Genomic DNA, 13,712 nt, shown 5'->3' on the forward strand with positions numbered 1-13,712 from the left:
CTTCCTGACACAGGCATTGCCCATGCCAATTAAACTCTTCCAAATAAGCTCTAGGTGTATTTTAGGGATTAGCGCAGGCCAGTGGATTATTTCCAGTCAGCTACTTGGATATTCTGCAGGGGCAGAGAGTTAAGCAATGTGGGTATGAGCTATGACAAGCCAGTTGACCTCAGGGTTAGAGAACAGACCTTGGAGCACTTTATTTACTAGCATAGATGCAAGCTCTGTGAGTGTACTTAATCTCAGTGTAGGTTTTAGCCCTCCCAGCTATTCACACCCTATCTCTTCTGAATTTCCTATAGAGTGCTAAGATGGATGCCTCTTGAAGAAGCAACGATCAAATCTGCAAAGCAATACAAGTAACATCTTTTGGGTATCTGGCTAACATCCAGCTCTGATTTAGTTCCTGCTTTCCCATAGGATGCTCTGAGAGAGTTTGAGATCCTTAAAGTAGCTCAAAAAAAGCCAACACAAAGTGGGTGGATGCCATTAGGTGTGAATGCTGGAAAGGTGAGTACAGCGAAAGACTTGTCTTTCAAAGGAAGCGCCTAAAGCTTGTCTGAAAGGAGAGTGATTCCCTGAACTTGTGACCTGTAGCTATGCCTCCCCCTTTTCCTAGGAGCTCAATAACATTGCTTCAGCCGCCACTTCAGTCAACAGCATAGTTTGCAGAGCATTCATTAGGCTTTTCCAAACCCACATGCAAACCGTTCTCCATCTGGGTAAAGGCAAACCTGGGCTTTCATCTTTCAGGAAAGTATCATTACCAGAACTCAAGGTCCAAGCTCTTTAGGGTTAAAATACAATAGCAGCTCTCCTTTCACAGTTGCCAGTCTGATCTACCTGGAGTTTAGGATACTGTAAGTATGGGATTGTCTGCCTACTGGCAAAGGAGGGATATGAACATGAGCTTCCTATATCCAAGGCAAATGCTCTAACTGCAGAGATTGGTGTGAGAGGGTGACAATTACCTTAGACAGGTCAGGCTCTACAGAGTAGCTTGTCCTCGGTTAGTAAGCCCTCTATTATGACCCTCATGATTCCATAAACTCAAATTCCTGATCCTAACTATTAAATTCCTGGTCACCCATCCCTGTATCTTTAAAGAAAATGAATGACATGCTCACAAGACCTTGAGAAGGGATAGTTTTTTGCCTAGTCAATAATACTCCTACAGTGAATCTCTCCAGTACAAGCATGTCCTGCATGTTATAACCTCCCGCCCTGCTTTAGGGGGAAATGTGACCCTGATGAAATTGTAGGGTCTTTACATTGACTGGTGTAATCACTGGGTCAGAATTAAATAATTAGGTGGAACCCACAAAAAGAGAGAAAATCAGGCTGACACCACACCCAGAGTGACTACATATCTGTTAGCAGACATCTGCTTTCCTTGGTGCTTCAGATTCTTGTAGGTGCCTAGTTTCGGGTCTATATTTTGGTAGTCCCCTGGATCCATGAGACTGCAACAGAATAGTGAGGTCAAATTGGTGCAGACATCCTCAGAGAGTGGGGACAATCATTTTCTCATGGAAATACAATATGACCTTTCTCCTTTACCAGAAGAGAGGTCCAGGTAGAAGAGAAGGACTGGACTGGGTGGACTGCGTTTGTATTTTGAGCTGTAATGTATCAGCCCTCTGCTGGACAGCACCTGATAAGACCTCACAGTTGCAGGAGCAATTTCTTTGTTTCCTACTCATAACTCAGGAGTAGCCTGTTTGTTCAATATGTATGTATATATTTACTTGAAATGTTTTAACATGCTTTCTTCATATGGATATTAACCTTGTTTTTCAAAGATAGCATACACTGATCATTGAAAACCTGATTTCTAAGCCCATCCATAATTCACTCATAGGCATAGTTCAAGGGTTACTTTCTAGGGGAGGAAAGGGGAAAAACAGTGTTTTCAAGAATGACCACATACATCTTTTTTTCAGAGCTAGAAAACTGTTAGTAACAGCTTTGATACAATTTTAATCACATAGAAATACAATCACATGAAGAATGCAATTCAATTCAACACAACTAGCCACTGACAGCTCATTTTTCAGTAGGATTTATAATTTTTCCCATGAACAGGATGCTCTGAGTATATTGATCAACAACCAACAGCAAAAATGGACGATTAAATTTAACAACAGGAGGAACAGAATGAGGAATGAATTCTGCGTAAGTGCTTCCTGCCGCCTCTGTGCCATTTTCATGGATATTCAGCAGGGCCTTGTGAGCAGCCTACAATAAAATACAGCAAGTATTAATGTATGTGGAGAAGACTGGGGAGGAGAAACTAAAATTAGCACTTAATTCGTTCACCTATTGCCTTTCACAAAAATTGCTGATAGACCAGGGACCAGGAAGAAAGCCACTAGAGCCCATGATGATGGATTTGTTAGCAATGTGGTCTCTATAAGCAAGTGTTTTCCCATTCATCACTGCTTACTGCCAGCGTAGCTAAGAGACCCCAGTGACTGTGAACCTCGTGACTGCATTCCCATTCAGTATTTCTCACCATGGGTGTATCTAACAGGCTACAGTGACTGCACATCTTATGCTATGAATTGGAAAATAGAACATTCAAGGAAACTCAGAAGAAATGATGATTTCAGAGAATAAGGAAGCTGGAATCCAGGACTACTCGTTCCTAATAGCACATGAATCACAAATTTAATCTCCACACTATAGTTTTTAAAATTATTGGAGAGTATTTCTATTTAATCATTTTATTTTACTAGCCCCAGATTGTTAAAATACGGTAATTGGTCCTTTCACAATAGCTATAAGAATGCTAATGTTTATCTCAACATTGTATCTTATTTCCAGGAAATAGGATGCTTTCCCCAATCTGGTCCATTTTACGTGATTGGCGCTTGTCTTCAATGACAGCAGAAGTTTTAAAATCCATTAAAATTATAGAATATACATGTTATAAAAAGAATCACTTTCTCTGCTAAATACTCTGATGCAAAGCATCCCTAACACAGATATCCATGGAGACTCTCTTCATGTGGAGAAACTGGGCTGTGTTTAGTTCCTGGGATAAATGCTATACCCCTCTGAACCTGTGCCACGTCTCAGCCTGTTAGAAGGAAGATAGTAGGATGAAACTGCTTTTATACTTCTCTTAGCCCCAGATCTTGGACATGTCTGAGAGAATTTAAGGTTACTGCTTTATTAGCTGAATGGTTTTGTTCACTGACTACCAAACAGCCTGAAAAATAAGAAAAATGTCCCAGCACAGCCTAGGCAAGGCTATGAGAAATTCATAGAACATCATTTCTGCTGACAAACTTACTTTTGAAACCTTTAGATCAGACTCTCCTATGATTCCAGACAAATCAGCATGGTCAGAAAACACATCAGTTACACCCAGATTCCTGAACATCTTCTTTAAGTCATAGGTGCCATAAAGAGATAGTTTTGGAATATACACTTCTATCCTCCTGTTAAATTCAAAAGAAAATGATGGTAGTTACTGTAATTAAATAGCATCTTGGACTAAAGTCTCCCAGCTGGCTGGTCATTCTTCTGTCAAAAAAAAACCTTATCTTCAAATCTGGAAGAGATGGCAACAAAAAGGAGGGGTGAAGACAGCGATTTGGAGTAAGGAAGAGAAGAAAGACATTGGTTGAGCTTTGTTATACAATACCGCAACAGTCACTCTACTGGCAGCAAGATGTTGTGCCATCAGGTTTGGGATATATTTGAGTTCACTTTCTAGCTCGAAATATTTTTCTTTTGGATTTCACACTCCTTTCCCACTAAGGGATCTGGTTGCTATGCAGCAGTATTACCACACCTAACACACTGTACCTGAGACAGGAACTAGAGACACTTACTTAAGATCAGCTATATACTTCATGGGAAAAGAAGCTGAGTTTGCAAACTCACAGGTCTCTTCCCTCATCACAAGGCAATACTGATTCCAGTTCTTGCTGAAAGTAAATAGCATGAAATCATTTGGTCTACCCTTTCATACTCATCTCAACACTTAACATCTCCAGTCAACGGCAAAAGCTGTAAAAACAGAAGAATTGTAAAGTCTGATCATATTATTATTTAGACTCTGGATTATAACCTACTGGGAAGCATCAGATCAGAATTCGATATTTACCGTCTTTCAAGTGATTTTTCCCATTTAGACACAGTGTCTTTCGTAAGGGCATCCTCCAATCGTTTCATTTTTCCTTTGTTGGGCAGGATAAATAATGCCGCCACATCTCCCTTGTAAGGAATCTGCACCACCTCACAAGAAAGCTTTCTGTCGGAGTAGCTTTTATAAAACCCATCTCGACTCATCATCTCCACTTCGACCGAAGTCTTCTCATTCACATAGAAATAATCCTTATGAGTCCCCTTAATATTGAAAGGATTTTCCCAGTAGGCTTAAAACCAAAAGAGAGAATGCAATTGAATGCTTATTTCAAATAAGATATATTAGCATAGTCCAGACTAATTTACATCAAAAAAATACATATCTGAGGACTTACACTCATACTTGAAGATCAAAGTTACTCAAAATTTGTTAAAGACCTTGGTCCCTGTCATCTTCATTGTAATGTTTTCAGTAATAACCAAATATTGCAGAGTAAACTTGGCATGGATTTGTACAATGCCTTCACAATTAAATGAATAACTTCATTATATTATCTTACATTTTATTTGAAGAAAAGAAAAGCTGACCATGAACCAGGTAGTTACTTTCTGGTTTGAGAGCATTTCTTGTAAAGCAGGTTCCCCAGTAGATGACTGCTTTTTAATAGGTAACATGTGAAGTTCCTTTAATGTTTTTTCTTGTTATTCATCTTATAGTACTAAAGAAAAGCTTCTATGCAAGAACAACCAAAACTTTTTGGCCTGATTATAACTCCATTATGGCAAATGGAATGAGGCTTTCATCTTCAAAATGGATTTCTCTTGATGTTTATTCAAAAATATGTTCTGATATTTTATTTGTATTAAATCAGATTGTTCACTGAATCACAGAATGGTTGAGGTTGGAAGGGACCTCTGGAGACCATCTAGTCCAACCTCCCTGCTCAGAAAGGGTCATCTAGAACATGTTGCCCAGGATCACATATAGGCAGGTTTTGAATACTTCCAGGGAAGGAGACTCCACAACCTTTCTGGGCAACCTGTTCAAGCGCTCAATCACCCTCACAGTGAAGAAGTTTTTCCTCATATTTAGATGGAACTTCCTGCGTTTCAGCTGCCTCTTGTCCTGTCACTGGGCACCATGGAGAAGAGTCTGGCCCCATCCTCTTGACACCCCCCCTTCAGATACTTGTACAAATTGATCAGATTCTCCCTCAGTCTTCTCTTCTCCAGGCTGAACAGGCCCAGCTCTCGCAGCCTTTCTTCAGAGGAGAGATGCTCCAGTCCCCTCATCATCTTTGTAGCCCTTCACTGAACTCTGTTAAAGGATTAATTCCATTTACATCCATTTACATGCCATGTTACAGGCACGTGAGTAGAATAAGGTGTACATTTGGAATATGTTTTTCAACTTCATACAGCATATAAAACTACTGCAGAATAATTTTGGAAAGAATAAATAGAAAAACCCTGATATGAAAATTTACAAATACACAAGTCTGTTGTGCTCTGGCAACTCCACAAAGCTTAGCGATTGCAAATAAACAAACTCTTAGGCCTAAGAGCCTAAACATATGCTAGAAAAATGTAAATGTGGAAGACCTCCGAGCATGAGAACTTTCAATGTTTCTCATCATAATAGTGTAATCTACTGGCATTTCTTTTAAAAATAATTCAAACATAATTAGGAGTATTTTTGTTTTAGGCCAAGACACAGCAGTAGATAGCATCTATATAACTCAACTTACCTTTGAAGTAAATATAGTTAACAAGAACCATTAAAATATCTGGATCAAGGTCTTCAACTGTTTGGTTTACCTTCCCGTGGGTTTTGTTCTTTATATAATCATTGATCTCACTTTCAGCTTCAGTGGAATTCTGAAAGTTACTAGAAATAACTTTTGCTTTATACAGCTTTTTGCTGTCCTTCAGAAACTTTTTCAGTGGCTTGAGGTGTTTGTCCATGAACAGGGCGCTCCCCATACTCAGCTGCGTCTGGCTGTCAGGGCGGTTCAGTGCGAGAAGGAGATGACGAAAGCCGTTGTGTATCTCCTCCTCCCGGATCTCGGTGAGGTTAAAGGCGAGCCCTTCCAGCACCTGAGTCTGGGTAGCAGATCTGGAGCCCAGGGCCAGCAGGGCAAAGCCAACAGAGATGCTGACTGGAGAGAAGAAAACATTCCTGCTGGGAGCCTCTGTGGTTGCTTGCCTGTAAAACCTGAAGGCAAAGTCAGCGTTGCTGGGGACTATCCTGTGGTAGGACCCACCAGGATCTTCCCCGTGGGGACGCTGCTCCTGGGGGTAAGTCACCTTGTGCTCTCCGTTGTGGTGCCTGGGCTGGGGCAGGCTGCAGATGGTGGGGTGAAGTGCAGCCACCAGCAAACACAGGGGAAGGGAGGCTTTCATCTCCTTTTGCAGTTACTGTGTGAACAAGGAAGGAAACAGTCATAGTCATGTCAACATTTCATCTTTTATTTCTATCCATTTTTAGATTCAACAGTTATTTGGTAATCATTGTTCTATCTTGACCAGCTTCCTTACTACGGAAAGTGTTTTGAAATCCTCCTGCTTCTGAGTTTGTGTATAATTCCTATCCATTTTACTTCTGCCTTCTTCCAGCTACAGAAGTCCCAGAGAGAGAAGCAGGTGAGTATTAAAGAAAAATAGGACGTGTTAGGAGTTAGAGGAAAAGAACAAATGAGACAGACTGGTTTTGATTTCAGTGTAAGTCCCTTTTATGGTGAGACAGCACATCAGCGGCAATTCTTAATTCTCTTATGTTTACCTCTAAGAAATCTGACAGTTAATATGCTATTAGTGATTAAATGAGGCTCGTGTCAGCTAACATAGCTATGTAAATGGAAAACACTTAATATGTTACTGCAGTGCTCAAACGTAGTGTTCTTCTCTCATTCTTGACTCATTTTTAACGTAAAAAATGAGTAATCACAAGGAAGCTAGCAGCACTTCCCTTCAATACCTGTTCTGATTAGATAAGGATATGTTACTTTCTTTTAAACAACTGCCTCAACTGATGAATACGTTCCAAATGGATCCCTCTCTATTTGTGCCCACCCCCTTCCTAGTCATAGGAGAGTAAGGTTATTGATGTGGTCTCAGCCCCTCGTGTTTCTCCAAATTTTGTATTAGCAGGAAAGTAATTTCACAAGGGAGATAGCCCCATGGCTAGAGCAGCGCCCAGCAAAGAGCCTGAATTATGGCATCTTGGCCATTTCTGATAATTGTGGGTATTCTTTGTTTATTACTTTCCTTTTTTTACCCATTAGGCTAAGAATTCATAGGAATAATTGGTAGTATCTAGGATGTTGAACTTGTCAGAAGACAGATAACAGCTATGCCAATTAAAAATCTTACTAGTGACTGGAAATGCAATTCAAAACAGTACTCCCAAGGTAGGCAATTTAAAGTGCAACAGCTTTAGGGAAGAAGATCAAATGAGTTATCTACTCAAACCCTACAGTGGATGGGTAAGCACTCAGATATGGCTCAGGAGAAGATTATGACATTTTAATTGGAATTTTTCCCGCTGTGTCAGCACACTAACCACTAAGATGTTGGTGAAAAAGGAGCTAGCTAGTTCTTCTCTGTGAGGGGAGCTTTGCTCTGTGAAATGCCAGTAGATCAGGACTTATGGGGAGGTTGTTACAGCATAAATCAGCTTTGTGAATCCTGTCAGAACTGTGCTGGAAAAAGTAAAGTACCCCATTCACACAAAAGTCTGGGTAATGTGGTTGTAATGCGCAGTACAGCTCTAGGGAATCTCAGTAAAGATGACAGGACTGGTGGTTGAGAAGACAGAATATTTTCCCCCTTTTAATGAAGCAGGGTTCTTTTGATATGAAAGAGTTATTTAGGATAAATGTTCTGAGCAAGGTTATACTCTGCAGGGCTGCTATAACGTATCTCCACAATTTGCTATTCAATATTTCTTGAAATTATGTTCTTGAGTGCATAGAGACCAGGTCTCACCGTTCAAAGCAGATGTGCTTCATGGCTCACCAGCTAATTGCCATACAGCTACACCAAAATCTTTAAGGTAAAGGTAACTGGGTACTTACATTACATTCAGAAGGGTCCTGCTCTCGTATGAGTTGTGCTGTTTCTCTCTTCTTTGCTTATACTGCTATCTTCCTCTGTTAAACATTACATGACTTCAAATACAGATTATCTAGAAGGACACAGTTGAATGCTGATGAGGCGAATTTTCCCAGGCTCAGATTCATGTGTCCTCAACTGTCCACCCCAAACCAAGAGCAAAGACCGTGGAGCTGAGCTGGTCAGTAGCCAGGTCTGTGAAGTGTTGTGTCCCTAATGGTATGCAACCCTTATTAAACAAATATTTATTGGAAATGAGCTATCGGTGCCAACACCAGTTACTTTGCCCTATGCGCTTCCTGAGCACAGAGATTAACATTCAGCCAAAGACGCACAACTTAGCCTGGCGCTAGTCTCCGGCAGCAAGGCCAGGCAGGCAGCCTGGATGAGGGAGCCAGTGGGAGCACAATCCATCACCAGCCAGGCTGCCCAGCCTGCCAGACTCCGCTTCAAAGGGACTTCTTCACGCATCTGATCCAACGTATACCAGCTAAACTTCGGTAATCCCACAACACCCAGCCTTACACCGAGATCGCAAGCCCAGTCCTCCCCTTTGCAACAGATACAGAAATCCCAGAGGAGGGGTGGGGGCAAAAGTCACTAAAACTATTGGCAGTGCTAATGGGACTCTCCCTTGAAAAGCATTGTCCTGGTTTTCCTATCCTGTCACATGTGTCCAGCGTTTGACTCAGTTAAGATATAAGAAATATTCTAATGGAATTAGGCTCATTGTTTCTTTTACATCGGATTTCTGTCAAACACAGCAAAGCATAACTAACAAGAAAGAATAACAACCAGTTCCATGCAACGATGGTGAGGACATTATAGTGCAGTATTCTCTTTTGCTTCTGTACCCTGGACCAAGTCTGCATCATCAGAGAGATCAACACATTTGTTAGAAAGCACTTTAGAATTCCATTCAGTAGTTCCTATAACAGGCCCCAAAATGTGCTGAAATTAAATTAACCTTCTAGAAAGATGGCCAATCTCGAAATAATACTTCAAGTGAGGCAGAACCTTGAGGTGTCACTTACTGTGTTTAGTAAATCTGCACTGAAATTCAGTCTTATACTACATGGGAATATCTCTAGCTTCTAATTCCAGCTATTGCAGTGTGTTAAGAATTTAACTTTCTTCCCTATTGGCTGAAGGGCTTTCAGGTATGAGATAGCTTTTTCTCTGCCAAGTTCATTAAAATCTCTAAATTTCTCAGTTCTCTCCTTGTCTCTGTGCTTTATAAGGAAAAATACAATTTGCTTGATTCCTAGGCATGCTAGTTTAAGTATCCTTTCTCACTTGAAGGTCAATGGTCATCTCCTTGTTGACATAAAGGGAGGTGATACCTTAATACTAGGTTTAGTTTTGTTTACACAGTTAGTGGTAATGCTGACCCCTTTAGTCAGATCATATTCAGCTGGTTATCTTTATGAAGTGTAAGTCTTCTCAGCATCACAGCTTGCTACATTATGGTCTTCCACCCTGTCATCTGTAATATGTTGATTCACGCTTCTTTTGCGTACAAGTCATGCTTGACACGCGTTCATTACTTGCTGTATTTGTGAAAACAATATTTACAGCTTATTCCCTCAGATAGCTACATCCCTTATTTCCCAAGGATAGTATATTTTTCGTGAGACACAAAAAGCCTGATTACTAACCCAGCTGGTGTTGGAAGTAATATGCATTTCTCAAGTTGCACTTCAGCAGGAGATGAAAAATATCAAAAATGGAGGATAAGAATGATCATATTCTCATTTTATTGCTCTACAGCAGTACCTTATTTGTAGTTTAGACACAATAATAATTTATAACAACATGGAATTCAACCAGCAAGCAAGGCAACGTCAGTGAGAGGTTTAACTGGAACTAAATCTTACCTGAAATAATGAGAAACTGAAATTTGGATGAGAGTGAGTTGATGGAGCATAAAAATCTGTAAGATACATTGATGAGAACCTTCCATCTCCACAAAGGATTTTGGTATGTGTCTAGGAAATGACAGATCAGTAAATCTCAGCTCAGTATTGAGCTAATTGATAGACGATGTTCCAAAGAATAGAATTAGGGAATACCTGGATATATTAGGGAAGAGTTAACGCAATTTTGTAAGAGTAAGTCCTGTTTTGTAAATCTATTGGAGGTTTTTTCCTTTCCTTTCCTTTTTTTTTTTTTTTTTTTAATGAGTCACTGGGTGACCTGACAGTGTTTATCCAGTTGACGTAGCTGACTTTCAGGACACATCTGACAAAGCCCTCACCAAGGTCTTTTAATTAAATTACAGTTCCATGGAATAAAATCGAATGTTCTTATATACCTAAATAGCTGATTAGAAGATGGGAAAGAAAAAAATAGTATAAATTCTCAGTTTGCACAGTGAAGGGAGATGACTAGTGGAATCCCAGAGAGACTGGTGTGGGGTCTGTGTTTTTCAATATATTCATAACTAATGTGGAAAACAGTGACAAATTTTACTTATGATATGAAGTTATCTGAAGCAGCAAAGGCAGGAGCCAGATGTTAACAGTTGCAGAAGATTTCATAGTACTGAGTGACAGGACACTAAAAGGTAAGTTGTAGACAAATGTAAAATGAGACTCATGGGGAAAAACAATACTAATTTTACATAGACAGTAATTTGCTCTGGTCTTCCTACTGAGCGATGTCAGGAAAGACATCTTGATGTTCAAACAATTCTATTGGAAAGGTAATATTGTATTCATCAGTGGTTAAAAAAGCAAATTTAATGCTAGGAATTTATGATTTGTGAAGAAATAGAGAATAAAAAAGCGTCATTATGCCACTGTACAACTACACAGTGTGGTTAAAGCTTGAATTCTGTGTGCAACTTTTACTCCCGCATTTCAGAAAGGGTATAGCAGAGCTGGAACAGTTACACAGAAGGACAACAAGAAAGCTGAAAAATGAAGTTATTTCAGTATGAGGAACTACTGAATAGATTATAACTCTAGCCTTGCAAAAAGGTGATGGAGGAGGTGTATGTTAATGTCTTTAAAATTATGACCAGCAAAAATGAATAGGAAAAGACAGAGCATCATTTTCCAGAATAACTCTGGGAAGCACCTAATGGCAGGTGTCACTTTCAAAAAAAAAAAAAAAACCCAGAATTTCACACAAATGTGAAGTGGTGGAACTCCTTTCCAGGGGGCATCGCAAAGAGTAAAGGCTGACATGGCTTCTGTTAGCAACTAGATAAGGTCATGAAAGAAAAATTGACCAAGAATTTATGAATATAAATAATTTATTTGTTTCAGACAGCCTTTGAGCTACAAGTCTCTGGGGAAAAGTAAAGTTTCCTGGTGTTGTGTGTTTAACCTGTTTAGCTGGTCTCTGGACATCAGCTACAAGCCACTTTTGAAGAGCGGTTATCTGAAAAGCTGGACCACTGTGTTTGATTGCATGTCAACTCCTACCTTCAAGTTAGGACCGAGCCCAGCTCTGTTTTCTACGTGCACATGCTTTGGTTTAGTGAGGAGATATATATGCCGGCCAGTGTATTCTGTGTACGGCTTTAGAAACAGGCTGCTAAATCCCACTTACAAAGTAAAGGGATGCAGAGCCTCATTCTAGTGATAGCTCCTCAAATGTTCGAAGAGGGAGGGAAAGGAACCTGCACATCTGTTCTTCTGATTTTCCGCAAGGATTTGATCGATGGTCCATGCTATGCTGGATCCTTCTCCCCTCACAATGACTCTTAGGTTGATGAGAACACATAGCAATGCAGAATAAATCCTCACTTCAGTGACAGCCCTCTGATGTGCATAATGATAAAAAGTTATGAATGGATTATGTATAAACTGCATCTATAAACACAGACATGCAAATTTGCTTTATGAATGCCTGAGTAGATCAACCATATCCAAATTAGGTCTGCGATTCTCACTGAATCTAGATACAACTGAGATTCATAGGTCAATCAGACATGAAACAGCAGGAGTTCAGCTTCTGACTGCCCTTAAAATCATGCCTTTAGGGTACAGAATTTCACAATTCATAGTTTTAAGATATATTCAAGATTTTCTTTACTTTTCTCCTAATAGTTACATATCTAAAAAGCACTCCAAACTAGATAAATGCTGAGTGAGGGAGAAATACAGTTCAGTTATAATTAGGAAAATGGTTGTGTTACTATTTTGATATTGCAAAGCTTTAAAGGTAATATTTCAACTCTCAAACCTCAGTAAAGAAAGGATATGATGCCATTTATTGCATTCATTAACCTCTTAAAAGATTTCTGTGCATGTATGGTATCCATTGATTGGAGAATAATTGTGGAACGTATTTATTTTCTATAGCTTTCTGTATCATGTGGAAAGCAAACTTCTTACACTGGAATGGCTGGAAATAGGCTTTCTAAATTCATTTTTATGTATCAAAACAAAAATGTCCTAAGAATCTTTTCTCCATGCTTACACATGGTAGATACCTGAAAGAAATTAAATTGCTTGATATTTTACTGGTTAAGTCATTTTTTTATCCAGGTACCTTGCTGTGGTTTAAAGGAGTGTAATTTTAAGAATCTAGCTTTGAAAACTACTGTTATGCTAGTGGAAAGTTCTATCTACCAAAAAGTCTTACTGACCCTAAATATCTCTTCTTTAACTTGTTCTTTGAGTGGTAATAATTTACTGAAAAGAGACTTTTTTACAACAACCGCAGTGGCTGCTCAATGAGCCATGCCTAACAAAGTAATAATGTTTTATTAGCCCAATCTAATCTGACAGTTTGCTCCTGGCACTGTATCTGTTAGCACAGCTGGTTAATGTCATGTGTGTATGCATTTGAAATAAAGATCTCTCCTTGCAAGCTTTCCTTGTTTTTCAAGGATTATGTGGTAGAATCTTCATTTTCAAGTTGTTTTCTCATATAATTCCCCCACCCCCCAAATTTAAGGAACAGGAGTCAGTTAATGAGAATAGCATGTTCTTTGAGTTTTAATAGAGGCTATTTTCAAGCCTTGCATTGGCAATGCCTATACCAAACTCATATTCTCACTATTTGTATATGCTAAAGTTCGTATCATCCAAGAAACCACAAACAATATGGCCAAGCCCATAATATCACTAACATAAATCACTGTGTCAGAGTACAAAAGCCCTATGTACAGCACAGAGCAAGACTTACCAAGGCACAGAGATAGCCACAGGCTTAAATTTATAGTATCTTCATTTATACTTTGGAAATGATTGTTTTTTTGTTTGTTCTTGTGTGTATGGTAACAGAACAAGGGCAAGATCTGGAAACCGCCTTGTATAGAGATTTTCAAACACTGAGCCAGGGTTTCCCATTTTTTCCCTTGTGAGCAGTTACCCCTGCTGCGCCAGTGTCATGCGGGAGCACGTGTCTACTGCATCGGGGCAACGGCAGGGGAGAGGTGTCCTATTCTGCTGCAGAAGAGGGAGGGAAGGGATGGGTATGACCTAGCAAGGCACTTGCAAGTGGGGTTCTGATGTGGACCAACAAACATTCACCATAGTCCCAGA

General features: G+C 39.7%; 1 protein-coding gene and 1 long non-coding RNA gene across 2 annotated transcripts; one reads left to right on the forward strand and one right to left on the reverse strand.

Annotated features, from left to right (window-relative positions):
* Positions 1-1,960: 1,960 nt before the first annotated feature.
* LOC104153759 (alpha-1-antitrypsin-like) lies at positions 1,961-11,486 on the reverse strand. The gene is made up of 5 exons (XM_009689749.2): positions 8,175-11,486; positions 5,847-6,516; positions 4,118-4,388; positions 3,299-3,446; positions 1,961-2,238 (listed from the first exon to the last, which is right to left on the reverse strand). The coding sequence occupies exons 2-5, from the start codon at positions 6,499-6,501 to the stop codon at positions 2,047-2,049; spliced, it is 1,266 nt and encodes a 421-aa protein (XP_009688044.2). The 5' UTR covers positions 6,502-6,516; positions 8,175-11,486; the 3' UTR covers positions 1,961-2,046.
* On the forward strand, positions 6,157-13,035 carry LOC138067516 (uncharacterized). Its single transcript, XR_011141635.1, has 3 exons — positions 6,157-6,396; positions 6,587-6,741; positions 11,484-13,035. It is a non-coding gene; the product is annotated as an uncharacterized lncRNA (long non-coding RNA).
* Positions 13,036-13,712: the final 677 nt, after the last annotated feature.

This window comes from Struthio camelus, chromosome 5 (genome assembly GCF_040807025.1).
Source record: "Struthio camelus isolate bStrCam1 chromosome 5, bStrCam1.hap1, whole genome shotgun sequence".
In the NCBI taxonomy this organism is placed as follows: Eukaryota; Metazoa; Chordata; class Aves; order Struthioniformes; family Struthionidae; genus Struthio; species Struthio camelus.